This window comes from Caloenas nicobarica, chromosome 13 (assembly GCF_036013445.1).
Source record: "Caloenas nicobarica isolate bCalNic1 chromosome 13, bCalNic1.hap1, whole genome shotgun sequence".
NCBI lineage: Eukaryota > Metazoa > Chordata > Aves > Columbiformes > Columbidae > Caloenas > Caloenas nicobarica.
The window spans coordinates 3,766,802-3,791,023 of NC_088257.1; the positions used below are offsets into that span (position 1 = coordinate 3,766,802).

At 39.9% G+C, this 24,222-nt stretch overlaps 1 protein-coding gene across 3 annotated transcripts; it reads left to right on the forward strand.

Moving 5' to 3' along the window:
• SFXN1 (sideroflexin 1) lies at positions 1-24,156 on the forward strand. 3 transcript variants are annotated; one of them, XR_010606944.1, is made up of 12 exons: positions 1-83; positions 938-1,031; positions 9,874-10,048; positions 10,670-10,840; positions 12,965-13,063; positions 13,697-13,772; positions 14,617-14,702; positions 15,962-16,089; positions 16,620-16,669; positions 18,219-18,319; positions 21,717-21,766; positions 22,356-22,372. XR_010606944.1 is itself a non-coding variant. In XM_065644131.1 (12 exons), the coding sequence occupies exons 3-12, from the start codon at positions 9,885-9,887 to the stop codon at positions 23,901-23,903; spliced, it is 969 nt and encodes a 322-aa protein (XP_065500203.1). In that variant the 5' UTR covers positions 1-83; positions 938-1,031; positions 9,874-9,884; the 3' UTR covers positions 23,904-24,156. The 3 variants fall into 3 exon arrangements, 1 of the variants encoding a protein (XP_065500203.1); XM_065644131.1 differs by lacking the exon at positions 18,219-18,319 and adding an exon at positions 23,807-24,156 and having other exon boundaries at positions 22,356-22,403; XR_010606945.1 differs by lacking the exons at positions 21,717-21,766; positions 22,356-22,372 and adding an exon at positions 19,627-21,703.
• The last annotated feature ends 66 nt before the right edge of the window (positions 24,157-24,222 follow it).

Genomic DNA, 24,222 nt, shown 5'->3' on the forward strand with positions numbered 1-24,222 from the left:
CGGGCCCGGAGCCGCGGCGCCGGGCGAGCCTCTTCCGGGCAGCGCGGCCAGGGCGGTGCGGAGCTGGGAGAGCGGCCGCGGCGGTGAGTACCGGGGCGTCCCCCCGGTTCGGGGTCCCCGTGGGGCTGGGGAGCGGGCGAGGAGCCGGCGCCGGTGTCCCCCGCGCTGCGCTCCGCGGGGGCCCAGCCCCGCCTGTCACCCCCGCGCCCTCCCAGCGGCTCAGACCGAGCCGTCACCTCGGGCCCCTCCGCAGGGGCCCAACCCGCCGTGTCGCCCCTGCCCTTCCCCACAGGCCCAGCCTTACGTGCGACCCCCGTACCCTCCACAGGCGCCCAGGCCCATCTGTCACCTCTCATCTGCGTGTCACCCCTGTCCCCTCCATAGGGCCCAGACCCGTGTGTCACCCCTGTCCCCTCCATAGGGACCCAACTCTGTCTGTCACCCCCATCCCCTCCATAGGGGCCCAGACTGGTCTGTCACCCCATCTCCTCCATAGGGACCCAGCCCCGTGTGTCACTCCTGTCCCCTCCATAGGGCCCAGACCTGTTTGTCACCCTTGTCCCCTCGATAGGGCCCAGACCCGTGTGTCACCCCTGTCCCCTCCATAGGGCCCAGACCCGTATGTCACCCCTGTCCCCTCCATAGGGACCCAGCTCCATTTGTCACCCCCATCCCCTCCATAGAGGCCCAGACCGGTCTGTCACCCCATCCCCTCCATAGGGACCCAGCCCCGTGTGTCACCCCTGTCCTCTCCTCAGGGTCCCAGCCCCATGTGTCACCCCATCCCCTCTGTGGGAGCAGAGCCGGTGTCCCAGCGGGTCACCCCTCTCCTGGGGAGGTGCTGCCACAGCCCTCCCCTCTCTGCACGCACAACAGCTCCCGTTTCCTCACCCGCTCCCCAAATCTCCCCCTGACCACGAGTCGCCCTGTGTCGCAGGGGCAGCCGCACGAATCCCGGGCCTGCAGAACAACAAGCCTCCCTGCTGGGGGATCGTCTTTTCCAGGAGAGGAACACGACAAATAACTTGGAGGTCAGACACCTGGAAGCCAGAGGCGGGGATTTTAATTAGAACTACTGCCTTTTTTTATTTAATGAATTATAAATAATTCGTTGTTATTATAATGGGTGTTGGGGGTGGGAGGCTAAAGGCTGGCTTTGTACCTATGTGCAATTTAAAAAGTCACCTGTATGGATATCAGAAAACAATACATGAAATAGTGAAAAACAACACAAGAGGGCCATGAACGTGCCTGGGTAGAGCCAGGTAGTGCTACTTCCAGTTACCAGTGGGGGGTTAAAAAATAAGCAGCAGAGACAAGCTTGCAGCAGTCAGGACTGAAATAAGAGCTCGCACTAACCCTTTTTAGCAAAAAAGCTTTCTTTTTCTTAACAAAGAGATGAAGTGAATGTGTGACGTGTCTCTAAAATCTACCCCATGCGATGGGAGAAAACGCGGCAAATTGAAAGGCGACGCTGCTGGCTGCAGCAACCTCTAACATCTGGAGGCAGCTTTAATGCAGAATGATGAAATCTCTTGTCAAGTTACACGCCGAAGATGGCTGCTGTTTTGAGGAGAGAGCCCCAGCAGCAGGCTCTATCCATTTCACACAGACTGCTGCTTTTGTTGCTAGGCTACAAGCGGGACGCACATTTATAAGCAAAAAAAAAAAAAAGTATCTCGTAGTGTTGCCATGATTTGCCTACTCCAGCGTTCAATTCGGTTTTATGATTGCAGTAGGAAAAATCACAGTGCAGACAAAGATTTTTTTTTTTCCCTTGTGATTTGAATAGATATTTACTGATAGAAGCTACTTTGGGGAAGGAAAACTTGGCAAGTGGCTTTGTTAGCATTTGGTGTAAGTACGTTGCATCAGACTTTTCCCAGTCATCAGCTGGGCTGCTTCTTTCAAACTGTGGTAGCAAACATAGTGCAAATAGAGGAATACCATTGCTTAATGACCCCGGTAAGTCTGATACGTGCTCTTTTGCCATCACACAAAAATGCTTTCTTCCCCTAAAAATCTATTAGTTCTTCTCATTTGAACTGATTATTGTGCCGTGATTGACATCTGTGGAGAATGCATTGTGTTCTTTTCTCTGCCAGAGCAATTAAAATACGGGTAGTAGCTGGGTTTGCCTTTCCACTGTTGCTTTGCCAATGTGTTGTAAAGTAGAACAGGTCACATTTTACTAATCAGTAAGTAGTTAATTTCCTGTCTTTTCTCCTAAGCCAACATAGCAGCTTTTGTGGTGGGCATTGCTCCTGGAAAAGAAAAATCTGGGACTCTTCAGGCAAAGGAGCCCCAAAAAGGGCCAATCTCTTATTTGAGGAATAAAAAGGCCTAACAGGATCCTTAAATATTTCTCTATCAAAGCAGCATGGGAGGTGCTTCAAAATAACATGCTCTACAAAAACAAACGAGAGGCCGTGGGTGCTTTGTTTTATAAATATGTCAGAGGATGAAGATAAACTGTTCCTCTCCCCATTTCACAGCAGCAGGTACTTTTCTCAACCTAGTCATTTTCCAGTCTATAGCTCTCATTTCCCAGAACAGGGCATTGACAGCTGGACTTCGGGCTGTTAGGGAACTGCTTTGAAGAATTGAGATCTAGGCGCCCAAGTGTGTCAAATCTTTTTTCCCTCTCCCAGTGAATCTGCACATGAAATGTTTTCAGCAGCACCTGGCTCTGACCTGTGAACTATTCCTGTTCTATAGCATTCTGGTAAGAAAGAGGAATTGCTGTTACCTTCTATTTTTACAGGGTTTTCAGAGGAAAGGCTCGCTCACCTTGTTCAAAAAAGGAACGCTTAGCTGCCTCTAGGAGATTTTGTGAATCATGATCTGACCTGAGCACCTTTACATCACCTGCAGTTGGGATCTGAGTCCTGGTAGAGGACACTGTGCAAGTTACACCATTTTTTCAGCATTTTTGGTGCCTAGTTTTCTCCCTTGCCCTCCTGTATTCAGGCTGGTTTGAGTTCTTTTTTTAAGCTACAGTGCCCAGCACAACCTGTGCTTTGTAACAGGGTTGCAAGTTGCAGTTTAGGAGTTGGGCACCAAGAAGTGGGACGTCACAATGTTCATTATCACAACTATGTTCACACTGCTTTTGGACGTAGACTTCTCCCTCCCCCAGCCCTGTTTTTGCTGACTTTCTGAAATTGTGTGCGAGAGAGGTGAAAGGCCACTCTCATTAATAGAGTCCACTTCTGTAGGGGAAGGTGCAGGAGGCTATAATCTGGACTCCAGACCCTGTAAAAACAAAAAACAACAGAAAATTCTGTATAGAGAATGAAGCAGTACCCTATCCGGTACCCAATCTAAGGATGTTTGCCGAAGGATCTTCAAGAGAATTCAGGCTTTTGTATCTGTTGAGGAAAGCCAGCTGCTGGAGTAGTTCTCAGGCGAGTTTCTCTCACATTCTCTCTGACAATATTGCACTCCTGGTAACCTAAACTGCATCTCTTAAGGAATGGACATTTTGCCATTAGGGATGGTTCTCAACTCAGAACAGTGACTGTAGCTTTAAAAATGTGTGTTTAGATCAGACATGGAGAATTTGGTTCACAGTTATACCACCAAGAGATTTACTTTTCTGTCACTCTGTTCCAAATTTTAGCTTAAATACTGGCAAAATTAGTGACATACCTGATAAAGTTTCTTAATTGTGGATTTTTTTCAAGACTTGAATTAAATTACAAGGTGTCAGTAACATAAGGTCCTGGTAATAAATATATATATAATATAAATATATATTATATTTATATATGCACTGCTGCATGAGCTTAAGTTGCCCAGAATTTCACAGATCATGTGCCCATCTGGATTATCCAGTCATGCAGTAGGGTTTAAAATAAAGGAGCAAATATCTGGGTTGTTTAAAATTGAGTGGTATGTTGTTGTCTGAAGTAAATGAAATGGTCATTGCTACTCTTTTGGCTATTGCTTGAGTTTGAAAAGTGGTTATATGACCTTCAATGTGATGTTTAAAATGTAAACTTTGAAAAGGAACAGCAGAGAGTTGAACTCCTGACAACTCCTGAATCTGCGTTTTATGGAATTGCTGCAACTGCTGTTGTTAACCTCTAAACAAGGTTTAAAGTCTTCTGCTATGGCGCTGCTGCAAATCTAAACACAGCCTTTGTGCTAAACTGGTGATCAGGCTTTGTGCAAGTTTTTATGTACTTATTTTTTAAGAGAGGCCACCCTCACTTAAGCCCTCTTTCTCCCTCCAGTTAATGTTAGTATTAAACATTAGGCCATGAACTAGTAGATGATTCCATCTCATGAGAGAGGGCAAGAAATTTGGGTGTGCTTGGTGCTGAGGCTTCCAGCTGTGTTCAAAGCTCACCAGTATGTTCATGAAAAACTTGATGAAAATCATGATCGCAGTTACGATTTGGAAAATACGCCCGGGTGTATAGGAAGAGCCGTGGCGTGAAATGCCTGGATAATCAAACCTCTGTGTCAGTGCTGATGACATAACAGTGCCAAGAAAATGTTCCTGGTGACAGGAACACAGTCCCTGGATTGTTGACTCTGGAACGCAGCGCGGAGCGGTTCTGCCGGGCCAGCTGATGCTCCCCCAGACAATCCGGCAGCACAAGGGAGGATTTAGCTGCCGTTCTCCACGGGCAGTTTGGATACAGCCGCCCGGGTTTGGAAACTGAAGGGGTTTAACAACATGAATGTGCCAGAGAGCAAAGTCCATTCCTTATTACTGGTTTAATTTGCCAGTGTGGACTGTTACCAGCTTCAGGGTTTGCAGGTACAAGTGGTTCTCTTAAATACCTCTCCAATTGATGTTGTTTGACACAGCGAAAATGTCTATTATTTCCTTCCTTACTGTGTATTTTCCACAATAGATGTTAACGGTTTGACTGGGTTATGATGTCGTCTTTTATCTTTTCCAGCGATGCTGGTTCTCCTGTTCTGTGAACATGGCATCAAAGTGACATTTCAGTATGAGCTATGATAGTAACTTACATGTTTGTAAAATTAATGTTGTCTCCCAAAATCCTCTGTTAATGGAGTTGTTTGGGGAAGAGAGGGTTTCAAGATCAGATTGGATAATTTCGTTGTTTACCTTTCCACCCTAAAACTTAATGTGCTGTTGATTCAGCTTTGTCCTGTTTTAGAGGTAGTCTTCCCTCTGTTGGTACTTACTGAATATCAACAGATATGGGAACAATAAATTCAGATGCTTTTGGACTTTCCCACAAATAATATACAACAGGGAAGCATTCATAGAACAACTTACCAGCCCTCATGTGCAGATTTTTTGTTTGTTTGTTTTTAGTAGAAAAGAATTTTTGATTAAATGAGTTCACTCTGCCTTCATAGGGTACTGCTTTACAAAACCAGCTGGTACCAGTTTAGACCAGAAGGTGAAAACTCTGTTCTCCAAATCTGTCCTGAGTCTTTTTTTCATTTCCATGATCTGTGTTTGTTCTGGGACATGGCTGGTGAGAACTGTATCGCGTGAAAATAATCCTACCAGTTCCCAGGTATTTCCACATTGTGGAGTTTTAAACAGTTTTGTAACTGTGGAAGTACTTACAGCAAACAGGAATGTGGAATAGAAAGGCAAGAATATTCAGCTGGAAGCAAGGGATAAATTTTCTGCTTCTTACCCAGAATTTTTCCATCTCTCAGCATTACTTCTGTGAAATAACAACTTGTGTCTGGCCAGATCAGCAGTACTTAGAGCACAGGTCAGGAGGTCTGGGTTCTGCTGTCATTTCTGACTTAACCTCTGGTCTTGAGCCACGTTATATTATTCAACTGTCTGATTCTTTTACCTGTGTGTGGGGAGAAAGATGCTCCTTAACAATGCTGAAAATCTGGTAACACCTCTAAATGTCTTTGGAGAAAGCTGCAAAAATAAATATCTTAGATATTCCTGGTCTAATATCAGTTATGTATAATTACGACACAAATACCTTCATGCTTCAAGGTTAGCTTAGTAAATGATATATTGCTATGGCACCTTATTTTCTGGAAAGTTTGTAAGATTTATCGTTTCACTGCAGAGAAATCCTGTCTCAGCAAACAGTAAAGATGTTAATAAAAGCTGCTATGCAATAATAATTACTTAACAGAGAGGGGCGAAATGGGAGTGGAGGGAGGGGGAAAATATTACTTTCCCCTACTGTATCACATTTATTAGCCTTCTAGTGTCCTGGGAAGATTTAGGATCTTCCCTAACTTGGTGCTGAAAGTTTAAGATCTGAGGGTAGTTGAATCGTGGCTGTATTTGCTGTAAGTTGGAGCAGCAATGCTGCTACTCCTTGTGTACTTGCTTTATGTTTGCTTACTGGAGTTAGTTACTGCAAATTTTAATTCAGGGACAGGCCTTTGAAACAGTACACTTTTCTCGAGGTCTCTTGTATCAAAGAAAAACTGAACACCACTAGGGAAAAATGATGTAGCGAAAGAGCAAGAAAGCATGTTCAGTAGGTCTGATCTAATAATACTAAATATATTTATCAACGTTCATTCTAATCATTGAAACATACATTCGGCAGCTATTTCTATGCAGCAGCGGCTCACCTCCTTAAGTGGTAAAACACTGTAGACCTAATAGCTTTTAAATATTCATAACATTCCCCAAATACAATCAAACCCTGCGCTATCCGAGTCGTCATTGTACCCAGGAGTCCGGAGCCGCTGTTGGGGTCAGTGCCGAGCAAGCAGAGCTTTGTAACTCTTGACAGAAAGGGATAAATCCAGCTCAGTGTGCTCAGTTCCCAGAAAGGTCAGTGCTGGTCATAAGGTCTTAATTTTTGTTAGTGGAAACTGGCTTTATTTTTCGTCATTCGTTGTGGTTTCACAGCTTAATGCCGAAAGAGCAGCGCAGTGGATGGAGAGAGTTCCGGAGAAGCTGGCCTTGGGATGACGTGGTTTTAGCAGTACTATTTTCTGGGGATATTTCAGTATATTTTCCTTTATCTGTTCAAGCGTTCGGAATGATTTGTGTCTTTGTCAAATAGCTGGTAGGTGTTAATTATTGAAATGAAAGCTGTGAGAACTTACAGGGATTTGGAAGTCTTTGAGATGACCTTGCACATGATGACTTGGAGTAGAAACTGGGAATTTTAAGCTTGTTTGGAAAGGATTAATTGAGCATTTCAGCTCTTAATAAAATTTATCAGGAAAAACCAAATGCGATCCTACCTGCAGCCTGTGCTGTCAGTTCATGATTATTCAGAATTCAATCTGTGGAAACACGGCTCCATTTTACACAATGGCTCTACATTGCGAAGGCGAACAGCTCTGCTTTGCCAGCACAACTGCGAATTCCTCCTGATGTCAGGAAAATTCAGAGAGCAGGACACAGAAATATCTGCGTAGGTGTAATTTTTGTGTGATTTTTAACCAAATGGATTTAGCTTGTCTAAAATTTGATAATAAGATCTGTTCTATAGGACTGGAGGTGGTTTGTTCAAGGAAGAGCTTGAGTCTGGTGGAAAACAGATCTTTCTCATTTAATGCTTTTGTTTTTTCACTATTCTATTGCAAATAATACAAGCTAAACATAAAAATAGTATATAAACATCCTAAATGCTTTGTTTTGGTTTTTCATTTGATGAAAACAAACTCCTCGCTTTTTTAATAGACACCGATTATTTAAGTTAAAGAAACTTTGTATAATTACCAGATATTGTATGAAAGGAAGGACATTTTTATTGAGTAGCACCAAATTAGGATTTTCTAATAAATTTTTAACAAACTTATTTAGCAATACTAGCTGAGATATGACATTTTCATCGTTCAGCTGTTAATCATGCTGTGATTCTGAAGAACAACCCTTCATTATTATTAATTTAGTCCATCCTGGGCTCTCAGAGTCTGGTGTAGCGGCAGTAGGTTACTTTGCTTTCTTTGTTACCACGTGCCGAGTGGAACGTACTTGCCAAATCCTCTTTAAACATCGCTTATCTTCATTTATAATGCAGTTTTCTGCATTCTTGCGGCCTTATCTTTACAGCTGTACAGTCGCATCTGGTGCTCAGTGCCATCGTGTTTTTGCATCCGCAGTTTCTATTGACGTGATGAGCACGTGTGATATTGGGAAGAATTTGAGCAATCCGGGTTCTTCCTGGCAGATGATACATCAGAAAATCAAGTATTTCATGTAATATGTGTATGGTACACCATAAAATAATATGTGGCCACTAGGCTTTCATTGTAATTAAATCACAATAGTAATAACAATGACAAAAGTCCGAAATTAGAGTCATGCTTGTGCTATTACATTAGCATAAAAATGCTAAGTCTGGGTAAACAGAAAAAACAGTCTTTTCCCTGAATAGTCCCCGCTCTGTGAGCAATTTTGGCTGGTAAGAGGTTGGTTTGGTTTGGTTTTTGCTAGAAATGTTGTTCTATAGTGTCTTCTAAACATTTCCTAGTTTTCTTCTCCTTCCTGCTGCTTAAAGCCGCCAATTTAGGGCTGATTGTGATAGATGTGGAGACTTAAGCCTTTCTTTCTATAGAAGTTGACTTTTCCAAAGACTTCCAAGTTTCTCCACTGGCGATGGAGGAAAAGAATCATAATTATATTTGAGAGATGGATAATACCTTCTACAGATTTCATGAATGGCCTTTTTCCCAGGAAGTTCCCAATTTTTTTAAGACGGAGACACTTCACATGATTAGTTACTTTCTTTTTGTGATTTTTCTGGGGTTTTGCTCTGTTGTACATCAAGTTTACCAAAATGTCTCAGACAACTTCACCGTGTTCTTAAGATGAAAATTCTCTTCGGTAGCAGCTTACACCGTATCTATCAGTTGTCCTCATAATGATGACTTTTTCATATTAAAACAGGTAAAATGCTATGTGATATCGTCTGTATTTTTATAGATCAAATTTATTTCAGCCATTTGAATTACAAACATTATTTGGAGGGTGGCTTTTTTTTTAACTGGCTATTGAAATGTTGCAGAAATTTCTCATAAGAAAGTTAAAGTTTTTAGAGCTTGTACTATGCAGAGACTGCCCTTCTTTCATTAGGTGTTGAAGTAAACTTAGTCATCCTAAGGTAATTTTTAATTTTCTGGGCTTTAGGCCCCATAAATGCACAACTGTGTTGGTTCCGTGTCCTTTATTGTAGTTCTTGAACCATCTTTGAAGTATCATTAGGAGATCTGGTCATGTGTTCATAATGTGGCAAATTGTTGCATTATATAATCTTTGGTTTGTTAAAACATGGATTTAGAGAAACAACATTTATTAAAAATAAATGGTTGGGTTTGTGTTCCTAATTTTTTGTTTTGCTACGCCAGAGAAGTTAACTGGATTTTATTAAATTTTTTCTTCTGTCACTGCACCTTACAGCAGCTCTTCAGGCATCTCTTGAAATATTTAATTTCTCTTTCCCCTCAAGACAGTATTTTCAGCAAACACTAATTCAACATTGAAATAAAACACACTTCTGATTAGTATATTGGTTTTTAGTGCAGCTATTTATTAATAAATTTCTATACTTCCTCTGCATCGGCCTCATCCTCAGATATTTGTACCTATATATGATGCACCTCTACCTCATAATCAGATACTCATACTCTTACAAAGATGTAATATATAAATGTCTGGGGGAAACAGGCACAAAATCATTTCTGTAGACATTTAACTAAGTTCTTGCTTTTTTACTTCTATCAATACCAACTTCATTAAAACCCATGATAGTAACTGACATCATCTCCTTTCTGGGTATGTACTTCCCCCTTTAATGTTCAGTTCTGCAAGTTGTTTGGTGTTTGTTCTCTGTTATTTTACTCTAAGCATAACCACTTTTCATCTTGCAGGTTATAGATACGTTATGAAATAAGTGGAATTCTGAATTGCAAATTTTTGTGTTTTCTCCACAGAGTTTTTGAAGATGTCAGGAAGTATACCACGAAATATTAACATAAAGGAGCCCCGATGGGATCAAAGCACTTTTGCTGGACGAGCCACTCACTTCTTTACTGTAACAGATCCCCGGAATCTTTTGTTATCTGATGCCCAGCTGGAAAATGCAAGAAAGATTGTGCATGATTACAGGTATGTCATTGATCACTTTTACTGCTGGCCCAAAAAAGTCCATGTCAATGATAAGTACATGGTTATATATTTAAAAGGAAATATTTGAAGCACTGCATTCATTGCACCACTCTTCTTATTTTGGAGGTTGAAACACTTTTTTTTAAAACAAATTTGCTAGTCATTGGGGTAATTCTGTCATCTGAGAACACCTATCAAGTATTCTGAAATACAGAAGTGTATAATTCTGAAAATAGTTACTATGACAACAGAGGTTAAAACTTCCTCTCATGTGTTATATTGTTCGGAGTACGTAGTTTCTTAAATACTTGGAAAGTAAATTTTCAAAGTTCCATGCTGATGACTCCAGAGATTTTAGCTCTAAAATCTAGTACAGCTTTGGTAAATAGGAATTTGATGCTGGAGATAATGACTCAGCCAGCATACCCGCTGCTGGGAGTTTCGATTCTTTTTATTTCACCACTCCATTTAAAAGCTGAAGATCTACAAGCTAACTATAAGCTAGATTAACGTATTATGAACATCCCAAAATCCTCTGATACCACATTTGTCACCAGAGGTTGCAGCATTTTATAATGATTGTGCTTTTTGCTGTTGTCTCGTTTTTTAACTTGTCCCAAGACAAGGTATTGTGCCACGTGGCTTGACAGAAGATGAATTGTGGAGGGCAAAATACATCTATGATTCAGCCTTTCACCCAGACACTGGTGAAAAGATGGTTTTGATTGGCCGAATGTCAGCTCAGGTACCCATGAACATGACTATCACAGGTTGTATGATGACCTTTTATAGGTAAGTGATGGCAATATAACACATAAAACATTTGCCTACAAATTAGATAAGTGAAAATCAATGTTATTGCCAAAAGAGCGTTTTAGAAGATTTATCATAAATATTTTAAAACGTAAAATTTTGCTTCCTTTTCTCTCTGCATTCCCTCCCACTGATTAGTAGTTTCCCCTAGAAGTAGCTGGGAGATTAAGCCCTTAGCCCTTATCCTTCACCATCCCACTTTTCCTCAAGCTGGGGAAGTTGAATGTTCCAAAACACCATACTTGTAGGAGAGTTGTGTGGGGGACAAAGAGAAGGAGATACCTGGGAGTTTCCAGTCTTAGAGATCTGCCATGTAGGATGTTCTGTCTGCCAAGTGAGTGATCTGTATGCTTCGGTCCATCAGTCATCGAGTTTCTCCAGCTCCTGTTTGATCCTGCCATTTTCTCAGTAGTTCTTGAATCACCAATACGGTGAAGTCCACAGCATCATCTGTTGGTAGAATCCACGTTAGAAACATTTTTGTGACACAACGCTTTGATACCAAGAACTGGTGGGAGGTGCAGAGGAAATAAAAATAGCATTTTTGATGGTGGAATTTTACAGATTCTTTACTCATACTGCAGAAAGGCACAGCTGTTTTGAATGGTGCATGTGTTTAGAAAAGTCGAATTGAGAATACAAATAAAAGCATCAGTACAGCTGCCCATTCTCAAGCACTGCTTCCTGTTAACTGGTCTTTCTTTTATGCATGTTATGTTTTTCTTTTATGCATGATATGTTATTACCTATAATACTTGTAGGAGCTATAAACCTTTTATTTGTATTATTGGTAGAGTCACTTAGATTCAAAACTAGGTAGTTTATTAGCTTGGAAGACATTGATTTCTTTGGACATCCTCTGCACTGCAGTAGCAAGGAAAGAGGAAAAAAATCATAGAATCACAAAATAGCAGGTTGGAAGGGACCACAGGATCATCTGGTCCAACCTTTCTTGGCAAAAGCACAATCCAGCACCCTGTCCAACTGAATCTTAAAAGTTTCCAATGTTGGGGGATCCATCACTTCCCTGGGGAGATTATCCCAATGGCTGATTGTGAAAAATTTCCCTCTTGTGTCCAATCGGAATGTCCCCAGGAGTAACTTGTACCCATTGCCCCTCATCATTTCCATGTGACTCCTTGTAAAAAGGGAATCTCCATCTTCTTTGTAGCCACCCTTTAAATACTGGAACATGGTGATAAGGTCTCCCCTCAGCCTCTTTTTCTCAAGGCCGAACAAACCCGGTTGTCTCAGTTTTCCCTCATATGGCAGCTTCCCAGTCCTTGGATCATCTTTGCAGCCCTTCTCTGGGCCCTCTCCTGCCTGCCCACATCGTTTGTGTACAGCAGGAACCAAAATCGAACACAATGCTGAGTAGAATGGGTTGATGATTTCATTATCTCTGCTGGTGATGCCCTTGTTGATGCAGCCCAGCGTCCCCTTGGCTCTCTGCCGCAGCAGCACCCTCGTCACTCATGTTGAGCATGTTGTAAACCAGGACCCCCAGGTCCCTTTCCACAGAGCTGCTCCCCAGCCAGGTAGATCCCAGCCTGCGCTGCCTCTTTTTATCTGGTTCTACATGCAGCTGAATGTTTTAATGTCATAGGGATTTACTAAAACAGTGGCACCATATTAGCTTTTTGAAAACACAGAAGATAAACCCTGTCTCCTAAAATCCACTTCTCAGTCACTTATGTAGCTTCCGAAAGAGCTAGCAGACTGCAAGGGAATAATAACTCTGGAAAAGTATCATAGAAATTAGACAGTTTCGTATTCCTCTGTGTGCTTTTTTACAGAGAGGTTTGCTATAATGCTTTTATTATTACAACAAACCTTTGTCCCAAGTGAACCTTGCTATTTAATTACAATGCTTTTAAATTCTATTCTTAGAAGTAGCTTGTACTTTCGTCGTTAAGACAGCATCTCATTGGCGGTATTGTTTTGTTCAGATAAACTAGAACCTCTGCATGATTACTGCTTGCACTTGCTTTTCTTGTTTTGCTGTCATTTTTCTATACTGTTGCTTCAACTATAATAATGATAATAATGATAATGATGATAATAATGGTAATAATAATAATAATAATAGTTTCTCCTTTCAAGAACGACACCAGCAGTGGTTTTCTGGCAGTGGATTAACCAGTCCTTCAATGCTGTAGTAAATTACACGAACAGGAGCGGTGATGCCCCAATTACTGTCAGGTCAGACACTGAACCAGATACTTCCGATGTGTTTACAAATTGCTCTTTCGTGTACTGGAACATGGCTGGACTTTAAAGTTTGAGGTGACAGAGGGATAAGTTTTTCTGTCTATGCTTATTATTAATTTGATATGTGCAGATGAGAAGTCTGAGAATGACGGAGGCAAGAACTCCATTTCTGCCATTAAAGATAAGCCCAGGCACCTTGATCATAAGCACTTAACAGCAGTCTGCAAGTATGGGTTTTGGTACAGTTGATTTTAATTACTATTGTAGACATGACCTTAGAAATCCAAACTGATTTTATTAGTGTAAGCAATTTAGAAATTAAATACAGAACTAAATGTTCAAGGTGCTCATTCAGACATGTGAGACAGTGCTGAACAGATAGCAATGCAGAACCAGCAGAACCTGACTCCATGTTAAAATGTTGCTTGCATGTGAGTTTTTACTGCTAGTGAAAGAGAAGTAGAGTGTCCCATTTGAATCTTCCATCCATATCTTATTGCAGTATCATAGAAAGGTCTGCTTCTTAACTTTTGAAAGGTATAACTACATATGTAAAATGTAATTATTTTTTGAAGTGACATAAATGTAGTTGTGTGTATGCAAATGTTTTTATTTTTATTTTAGCCAGCTGGGAACAGCCTATGTTTCTGCTACCACAGGTGCTGTCGCAACAGCTTTAGGACTTAATGCCCTGACAAAGGTATTGCTGATATTTTTTTCCATTCTGAACTAGACTTTGGTGTTACATGACGTGCTCATTTCTCCCCCTGTGTATCTGTGTCATGCACAGCTCCCAGTAAGTAGTTGTGATGGCTTTTGGCAGCTCCCTTCTTTAGATCCCAAGCTTATTTTTGCCCCATGTAGATGGTTTTATATGTATATCACAGAGCCTAGTGTTTTAATATAAACTGTGTATAATAAGGTGCCTTTTCTGCCGTTTCTTTTTACATGTCAGAGTATCTAATAACACTTGAAAGTTAATTGGAGTGGATATGTAATTACAGCAATGTGGACTCATTATCCTATAAACTGTATAGGGTGTGGTTTTAAGGTGCAGTATCATTTCTGCAAATGTGGATGCCTACCCTAGATTGGCTGAAGAACTCATAAGGAGGTGTCACTCTCAACTGCAGAAAACTCAAATTCTTTAAACAAGTGCACAACACAATCAAGAAAAAAGGTCCTCTACAAAAAAAAAAAAAAGACACAACACAGCAATAATATATTTTTTACCCCTCTGCTTATGCTTTAATATACAAAGTGGTATAGGATTGACAAGGTATTTGAGAGACTGTTCTAATCAGAGTAATTCAGATCATATGAGGCACTGACCCAATGAACAGTCTCCACAGTCAGTGTCTTTAGATGCAAAGCCACTTGCTCACTCCCCCTGGGTGGGAGTGAGTTTTTACTGAATTTTAATTTAAAAGAAATAAGTCGAGTCTATCATTAGCACATGAAGCATTTTAATATGGCCTTTGGGAAAGAAAATAATTATGTAATTATTTTTCTTTTTTTCTTTTTTTTCCCCCTCTGTTTTACAGCATGCCGTACCTCTTATAGCACGGTTTGGTCCTTTTGCTGCTGTTGCTTCAGCTAACTGCATTAATATTCCACTGATGAGACAAAGGTAGGAAAAAGAACAAAGATCACTCATTCTAGAACAGGGTGTTAAACTAATTTTCACCGGGGGCCACCTCAAAGGGCCAAATGTAATTTTAGGACTGGATAAATGTAGGACTAGTTACATTTATCCAGTCCTAAAATTACATTCGGCCCTTTGAAGGCAACCGCGAGGCTGAGCTGGTCCCCAGTGAAAATTGCTTTGACACCCTGTTCTAGAAGAAAGGATGTTATTGAGTTTTTAGATCAGCAAGTTACTAAATAAAGTACCTTAAATATCTTTAGCTTGTTTCAGAACCTTGCAAAAACCTCATGCATGATCTTGTTTCGGTTGATTGATAGTGGCAGGTATAAAATAGAACATTCTCACTCTCTTCGCATAAATATCTGTAGAGTTCTTCAGTCTTAGATCTCAGAAACCAAGTACTGGCCCTTCAAAATTAATCACATGGACCCTTTAAATACAAGCTCCACTTTGGAAAAATAAGGTCATTTCGAAAATGGTGCTTCAAATCCCACATGCAGAAGTTAGTCATAGAAGTCAGGCTGTGCAGTGCTATTTAATCATCTGAGATTACAAAAGTATGCACTTTGTCGGGAACAAAATTTCATATGTATTCTGGTTTGACTAGGGCTAAGAATAGAAGTGAGGAAAACAAATGAAAAGTGTCTTCTTATAAACACAAAGTTATGGGCAGAAAAGGGAATATTTAAAGTTTGTATTTACAATGAAATTCAGTCCATGGTAGTATTTTCTCTCTTACAAAAGATGAGGAGAAGAATAAAGGTAGTCCTCGGTATAGCTGCCGTTCTATCTGCTTCTCACTCCACTAGAAGTTCTCCCCAGTATGTGAGTGAAACTGATCTTCCTGAATTCCCTGTGTGGTCTGTGGGAAGGGACAGATGACTTCCAGAGCACTCCACAAAATTCTACTTCTTGGAACTGCTTTTTGAAGAAACTTTTCCCTTCTTTGGACTGCAGAAATAATAGATCTCATTTCTTCCTCCTTGGAACGCATGTGCCCAGGTTCAAATGGCGCATTGCTGTTACAAATAATTGTTTACTTTTCAGCTTAGTTTTTGCCAGATTTTTCACTGCCTTTTAAATTTTTTTTTTGCCGAAGAGTGTTGCAAACAGGCTGATTTGAAAATAAAATAAAAACCTTGATTCTTTTAATTTAGAGTTTTAAAGGGAGAAAGAAGAAAAAAAAAAAGGTGGATAAATGCATGTCAATCAGTGCTTTATTTTTACCTCTTATTCAACAGGGAACTCAAGTTTGGAATCCCCGTCACAGACGAGAAAGGAAACAGGCTGGGTGAATCAACAAAAGCAGCTCAGCAGGCGATTGCCCAGGTGGTTTTATCAAGGGTTCTTATGGCTGCTCCTGGCATGGGTAAGAGTAACTGATTATCCATTCCTAATATGAAAGAAATCTTAAATTCTATATAAGTGATTTTTCTCAGCAGCCAAATTATCTTACAGTTATGCAGGCAGTATTTACATTTCTGTTAAGAAGTTCTACAAAGAAGTGCACATTACTTAGTGTGGAAACATCCACAGTGTCTCACATCAGAAAAGTTCCTGGGACACTTTTGCAGGAAAGATACAGGTAGTAAAGGAAAGGTAACAAATTTTGCTTGAGTGGAATTAGCTTAGTGAAGGGCAGGTGCTTTGACCAGTGCCAAGTTACTGAGTTCAGGTTTAGTTACGTGTGACATTAGAAGTTTTGCTTACTGGGAGAATGTACCTGTGTAAACACCAATCCACTATGTTGAATTGGCACAACGTGAAATGGAAGCTCAGTTAATGACAAAAGGCTGTGAAAATTGTGTTACGGTATTAGTTCATCTTAGCAGAAAATGAAAACCAAGTGCCTTTTTCTCCAAGGTTAATGTTGTGGGGTTTTTTTTCCTTCATTTGCAGCAATTCCTCCCTTCATAATGAATGCATTGGAAAAGAGAGCCTTTTTAAAGGTTAGTCTTAGATAATCTATGTGTATGTATTTCATATTCTAAGTTAATATTTTCATGAATTTAAAGTGTTCTTAGTCTTCCTCTTTGCCTCCCAAACACTCTGGGAGGACATCACCACAGAGTTGGCTTTATAGCTGTTGCTTTCTTTATGCCTTTCTTAGACAGAAATAGCTTGGTTCTTTTTATCATAGTGTAAAATAACATTAAGAAAATATGAACTTTTAATTATTTTTATAATTGTTCTTAAAATGCAGAGTTCCTCCTAGTAAATAGTAAGTAAACCTTCCTTGAGCTGAGACTTGTAATAGATTTTATTAGAAAAACATTGAAAATTTTAATAATGCTTTTCTTCTCAAGTTATCAATAAGGAGACTTTGCTTAGCTGCTGTAGGAGCAATTTGACTTTGGAAACAACAATGGTAAAAATCTCCTTTGAAAATGATTCTTTAAAATTTACTCTATGAGTAAGTGCATAGAATGGGCATGCTTCATCAAAGATTATGTGTTTGCTATATTCTGTTTATACTAAAGTAGTGTAAAAAGTCCAACACTCAGTGTTAGTAAATATATAAATTAAATCAACATTATGGACTGCGTGTGCATGAGAGGGAAAAGAACAATAATGAAAATAATTGTAGGATTGTCCGACACAAGAGAAATAATATTCAGATGAGGAACCCTATAATCCTTTACCAGTAAAGGGAGTTTCATCTTTCCCAGCTGATATCCCTAATTTATTTCCTTGTGCTGCTCCAGGCAAACAATCGTCTCCTTCCTGTTAGAAAAAGTCAGGAACAGAAAGTGTCGTCTGAGTTTCCAGACCCTCGCTTGGAAAACTGGTTCGGGTGGGGACTGGGAGGACAAGCAGGGGAAGTTGCCCCATTTTGTTTGTCTAAGACAAAGCTTTCTAAAATATTTAAATTATATTTATTATTATTTCTGCCTTTCATTTTTCTCATGCAGAGTTAGATTACCCAGTTACATACGTTATTTGAAAGTGCTTCTGTATTCGTGGATAAATGAGGCATTACGGAAGAGGTCCCAAATATCTTCCAATTTATATTTTTATTTTCCTGAAGTGCTTTGCTTTTTTCCTCCCCTTGTTAGCAGAAAACACTAATGCTCGGAACATAAAAACGGGAAATGTGGGGTTTGAGTTTTAGAGTGAAAGCCAGTGTGTGCTGCTTAGTGCATCCAGATAAACTGTCTGCAGCATGAAGAGCCCCATACTGATGTAGCTAATTCTTAATTGCCGATGTCTTTTGACCCACACCGTGTTTGCAGAGTGGCTTTAAGCAGTTTGTGATACTGTTATGTTCTTGATAATGTATTACTCAGAACATTAACCCTTGTTTAAAAAAAAGAACTTGTAAATTTAGAGCAAAGATGATTTTATGTGTATTTGACACAAGAGAAATGTCTCAGATGCTATCAACTCAACTGGAAAATACATTTTCTGAAGAAGCTGCAGCAATTCTCAGAGTTTGGAGACAAATATCTATTGGTTTTGTGTGGCATAATCAATATAAGGGTGTTGTGAATTTTTCAGATCAGCAAAAATGAGCGATTTCTTCAGTGACTTCTCACTGGTCTTTGGGACCATCATGACCGTTTATGCTCATCTGTTCCTCCCCCTCAGCATCAGAGACTGTGAGTTCAGGTGCAACCCTGCTCTGCAGGTAGTCAGTGATAACACTCGGTAGAGATTAGTATTAAAACCATTAAGGAATGAGCTGCATTTTTAACAAGCAGCTTCTGCATGTCATCTGGAGGTCTCAGAAGCACCATCCCATTCGCAGAACTCCAGCACCATCCACAGAACGCTTTACTAACTCATTTCCCTTTGCTTTGCGCACAATCACTCTGGAAAATAATTCTCGTACGCTTGCCGAAGCCTTTTGAGCAACACACATGGCCAGACAATAGTTAAGTGGTTGTGAAATGAAGACGACAATAGAATGATGTTCTTCAGTAACATAAAGAGAAAGAAGTGCTTCTGGAATGCTGGTCTCAGTGATAGCAGGCTATCATCCTCTGATATTTGAAATAAGATGTAGGTTACGTAGCGCTATTCGTCCTCCATATTCTGACATTGTTTTGCAGGAGGACATTTTGATGGTAACATTAGTATTAATTAAAAATTTCCCGGGAAGGTGTTGCTAGAAAATGACTCAAGAATTGTTTTAGAGCACAAGCACATCCTTGTTGATTCAAAAAGAATCTAATTACTTCTTCACTTGAAAAAGCATTATATATATATATATATATACACACACGTGCTTTGTACTAGGTTTCAGCAGTGGCCTTGGCTGCCTTTTGTGCGATTACCCAGTGTCGTAGTTCTTGATCAGGCTGTTTAATGTCTGGTTATTATCTCTATTGTCACACGCTTGAGTAGCTCTGTGCAGAACCCACTTATTTTATCTGCTGAAGGATCCATAAACAACCTTGCTCTAAGGCACGGCTTTTATAGATTTGTTTTAGTTACAGGTAACCATAGAAACTTCCGAAAATTCTAATCAACATTAAATTTTAATTTATGTAACTACTCTTAGAGGTTCAGCTACTGTTTCTCTCCTGTTCTACATGCTGTGTTATAATAACATTCAAGTTGATTCCAGAAATTTTCTCATATATCCTTAAAACAAACTCCTTGAGGTCTCTTAGTCTGCAACTAAAGTGTGTTGAAAACTGTTACAAAACTAGAACAGAGCCTTTTTTTTTAAGCATCATTCTTGAATGTCTTATGCCTTAGAGTCCTCCATGCATTCCTAATTTAACTGTCATTTCATTTATTCATTTTTTTGAAAAACAGGCATAGCTAGCTTGGGAAAGTTGACAGATTTTGAGACCCGACAAAGAAAGGAAGCAGTTAGAAAAAAAGCTGATTCTCCTTATGGCTTTTGTTTGCTTAATTATCATTTCTTCATTTTCTCTGTTTGCACTAACTACTAAAGATGCCATAAAGACATCTGGAAATTAAATCCTAGTTCATCGGGAACTGCCGCCTTCTGGAGGTAAATGACACATCTCTAACACAGTAAATTCTTCTGCTGTCTTGTACTTCTCCATTTTATCTCTTCATAGGGATGTACAGACTGCACTTGTTTTACGTTGTTCCATAGGCAACAGTGTTAGAGTTTCACCTCGCCGTCTTTCCTGATTAATGCAGCCTGGTAACATTCTTGAAAAAGCCTGTAACTCAGATCAAGTACCTTGGCAAAAAATGCTCCACCACATGAAACAGCTGTTGTTTGGATTGTCTGTGCTAGCAGACACCTCTCCCTCAGATTTACGGCCAACTCTGATCCAAGCATGAAACCATCTATTATTCTCGTGACACCCTCCAACGCTCTTTGCAGTTATAAAATCGTATTTGGAGCTTTTCTATTGTGTATCTCAGGTCCCATACTCGCGCTTAAACATGTAGCTTCCCTCTGCCTTAACTCTCCTCAGAGGCTGAAGTCCTTTGCAGTACAGTTTGATTTGTGTTCCCAAACACGTGTAGCATTTACCGATGCCACAGTCCTGTATCTCTTCCATGGTCAGTCACACCATCTCGTCTTGAACTGTCCCAGTGTATAAAATGTAAAGCATTTTGAGTGAATTTATCTCAGCTGAGAGTCAAACAAAGGTGTGTTTAGTGGAATGCCGGAATAGCAGAGAACTGCTGCATTCCCTCTGCATCCTTCTTCCTATTGCTGCCTTTTTCCATTTCTTATCTATTGTTGCAGGTTATTGCTGAATTCCACACTTCCTCCTGTGATCATTTCTGGATTACAGATTGACTCTAGGGGAAAAAAAAAATCTACGTGATTTCTTCTCCCTCAGGCTTGTTTTCCATGCTTCTTACGCTGCTGCGACCTTCCTTAACACCAAGCTTTGTCCTACCCAGCTTTCTAAATTTCCTTCTATTTCTCCTCTCAAATAGTGCCCATTTTTTGTTCACCAGTTTCCCCTTTAACTTCTACATCTTGAGAAATACTTCTTGCAGAAAAAAAACATCATCTTTGTTGTAAACATCACCCCCTGTAACATGTGATTTTTAACTCATTAGCTGTTTTGATTTAAATTCAACTTCCCGTTATCGTAGCAGTTGTGTGTGTCCTGCTTACTGGAGACGCTGATTTTATTGTAGCAACGGGCCATTGCAGCACTGTCTTTTAAACAGGTCTGGTTTTGTTTCTGTAGTAATTAATTTCAACTAAAATTCTAACATGGGGGGGTAGATTCCTAGATCATTTAAAGGCCTACAAGAAAATTATCATGTTTCTTGGCGTATGTTCAAGTTCTGCAAAAGTCATAGTAATGAGGAGTATGCTAAAAATGCATCCATAGATTGTGTGTTGCTTTTTCAGCTTTGTTACCCCAATTCTTCTACCCTTTTTTCCTTGAATAAAAGGCGAATTCTTACCGAACTGGAGCATATCAGACTGCGCTACAGGGGCAAGTGCCTGTACACTAAATCACAAGACAAGGGATAAGAGAGGCAGACTTACATTCTTCCTTGACACTCCCTTATTCATGCTTGGTGGCTGCAGCTGCTGTTGCTCACATAGAAAATCTCCAGTTGCAAGTTAAATCCATTCGATGTCACTGGAGGGACAGGAGCTGTAACCAGCCCTGGCTCTTTGTTGGGATGTCCGGGCAAAACTCCCTGTGCCAGGAGGAGCTGAGCGGGGTACCCGCAGCGCTGCTCCAAACTTGGGCTGCGCTGGTAGCTGCTGAGGGCTCGCGTGACACAAACAAGTGACCAACACGCTCGGGATCAGGTCGTAAGTAAAACCACCACCCATTGTAGTTTCTAAGGGCCGCTCACTCAGGATAACAGCGTACATTGATATCACTGGGAATTTTCTTATTACTTTTCAAAGGGACTGGGCTCTCAAACCAGAGCTCAGCTTTAAGGTGTGTTGGTAATTGTTTTGCCTTCATCATGTCCAGGAGTCTTTTAGGTGCAATTTTTCTCTTACGAGAATTCCAGGAAGGTGGGAAGGGGCAGGGAGAAAAGACGCTCTGTTCACTGTGTGTGGTTTATTTTCAACAGAGGTTTCCTTGGATGAGTGCTCCTATTCAAGTTGGTTTAGTTGGATTCTGGTAAGTGATTTCTTTGGGCTGTGTCTGCTATTTTAAGATATACCTTTAGGTTTTTTGGAGGAAGTAGCAATGTTCGCACTTTGTGTAAAGAAAAAAAAAATTATGTTAAAACAATGAAGAAGCCACAGAAATTATTTGTTTCTCCACTGAGCTGAGAAGTTAATGAAACTACAGGAGTTACTTGGGTTCCATATCTGTAACTGATAATACCATATTTTTAAAAAGCCATTAGTAATAAAGAAGCTGCCAAGAAAAGCAGAGGGGAGTGGGGGGAAAAAAAAACCCACATGGTTTTATTTGCTGTTGTCCAGCATTTTATGTTGCCATACACACCAATGCAAACCACTGAAAGGACATCAAATGATAATTTTATACACATTTGTAAGCATGGTATTGGTGCATGTAGTACTACATAGTAAGCAAATGATTTCATAAGGTATAATGCAGTGAGAAATAAAGGTTACATAGCACTTTGTAAAACTTTACCTCACTGTATACATCAAAAAGCTTTCTGCTTAGACCATACCTAAGGGGTTTGAATTTTCTTTTAGCACCCTAAATATTTTAAACCCATTTTTGTCTCCTCTAGTCTTGTGTTTGCAACACCCCTGTGTTGTGCACTGTTTCCTCAAAAAAGGTACGTATTTTTCTTTCTTTATTACATTATTCTTTAATGTTACACTCTCAGATGCATGCAAGGTACTGCAAAAACACAGAAAAAAGTGGTCACTGCCTCCTGGAGCACACAGTCTCAATTCCCGTACAACAAGTGTGATAAACTTGAGAATATTCAGAAAAGTAATAACTGTGTTATTCATCAGTAATATATAATAGTTTATTTACAAACTCCCAGCAGCTTGAGATGCAGCTACATGGGGACAGTGAACAAGATATTTGTGTGAGTAGTTTAACCATGCTATTGCAAGCAGAGAAGTATGAGCTTGATAATACTGGAATTATTCATAAAAAAAGACTGATGTGGTCCAAGCAATACATTCATGTCCAGTAAGGTTATGGCTTCATTAAATACAGAGTCCATTTTATTGTTAGTGGGAAACTCCTCTGGTTATACAGAACAGCACTTGACTATACATGCTTAGTTGTAATTTGATTAGTATTTTTCCAGAAAGTTTTTTGTCTATATATAAATAGCTCAGTACCAAAAACTGTCTTAGAAACAATATTCATTAGAGATGAAACCATAATGAAATGTGGATGGGTTACCTATAAATAAATTCAGCTCAATTTGCAATATAAACAAGAACTTGAATTCAACTAAGCTGTCCCTCCCATATTATTAGTGGTTGTGTAAACTTGACAAGCTGCCAAATGTAGCTTAAACAATGCAAACTGCAGCCAAATTCATTAAAACCGCAAGCAACTAAAGTAGCTTTTGACTTTCAGGAAACAATACCCAATTCTCATCTGCTTTAATTGAGTACAGCAAAGCAGTCTGACACCATCCCTTTCCCCACCTGACACAGAATAGAGAATTGCAGTAAATAGGTGTCATTAGGCCACCTGAAGCTGACTTGACCAACAAGCACAGCAAGTGTGGGACAGTTCTTGATTTTACCCAGGGCTCTGCACAGGAAGATTAGACCTTAAAGTGTATTTAAAGAAATTGCAGCTGTTTAAGTGACCTGGCAGCTTAGTTCACTTTACTGTGAGATGATTCCTATAAAAATAAACCTTTTATTCAAGAAAATGAGGAAGTTAAATATGCAAATACATTATATTTAATTAAATCACCTTTACGAAGGTACGTTTCTGTTGCCAGCAACAACCCTAAGCAGAGTAGATTCCTCCACCCTTATGGTAGCAGCAACAGCCATTTCTTGACTCTGTAGACTATCTTGTTGCATTTTAAGCAGAGATTCATTTGCCCCAGGTCTGTGAGCATGATTCCTTCACAGGGAGTTAAAAAGAGATCTGAAAACTCTTTTCACAATCCAGGAGGTTTGACTAGATGCATCATCCATCATATTTTACATTCAAGTGCTTGTTACATATAACCATTTTACTGTTTCTTTTGCTTAGTTCTATGCCTGTTACATCCTTGGAGCCAGAATTGCAAGCCAAGATCCAAAAGAGCCACCCTAGACTAGAACGCGTATACTTTAATAAAGGATTATAATTCAAGGAAGGGAAGATACCTGCCAAGGAAGATCTTATGAACTTACTTTTGAATTTTGTGCCAAGATAGTTGAAGATGAGAACTTGTCCCTGTGTTAAACAAGTTCAATCATCTGCATTGTTTTGTATTTCAAGACTTTCCTCATTGTAGTGTTTAAATTACAAAAGGTCGTTTTGTCCACTTTGGTATCAATTAAAAAGTTTAACTATACATATCCAAAAGTGTTTACATAAGCTCTCAACAGCTACAATGACAATAAACAAGCACACAAAGAAAAATAGATGCTATTATATTTGATTTGCCACCTCTTCCAGTAATA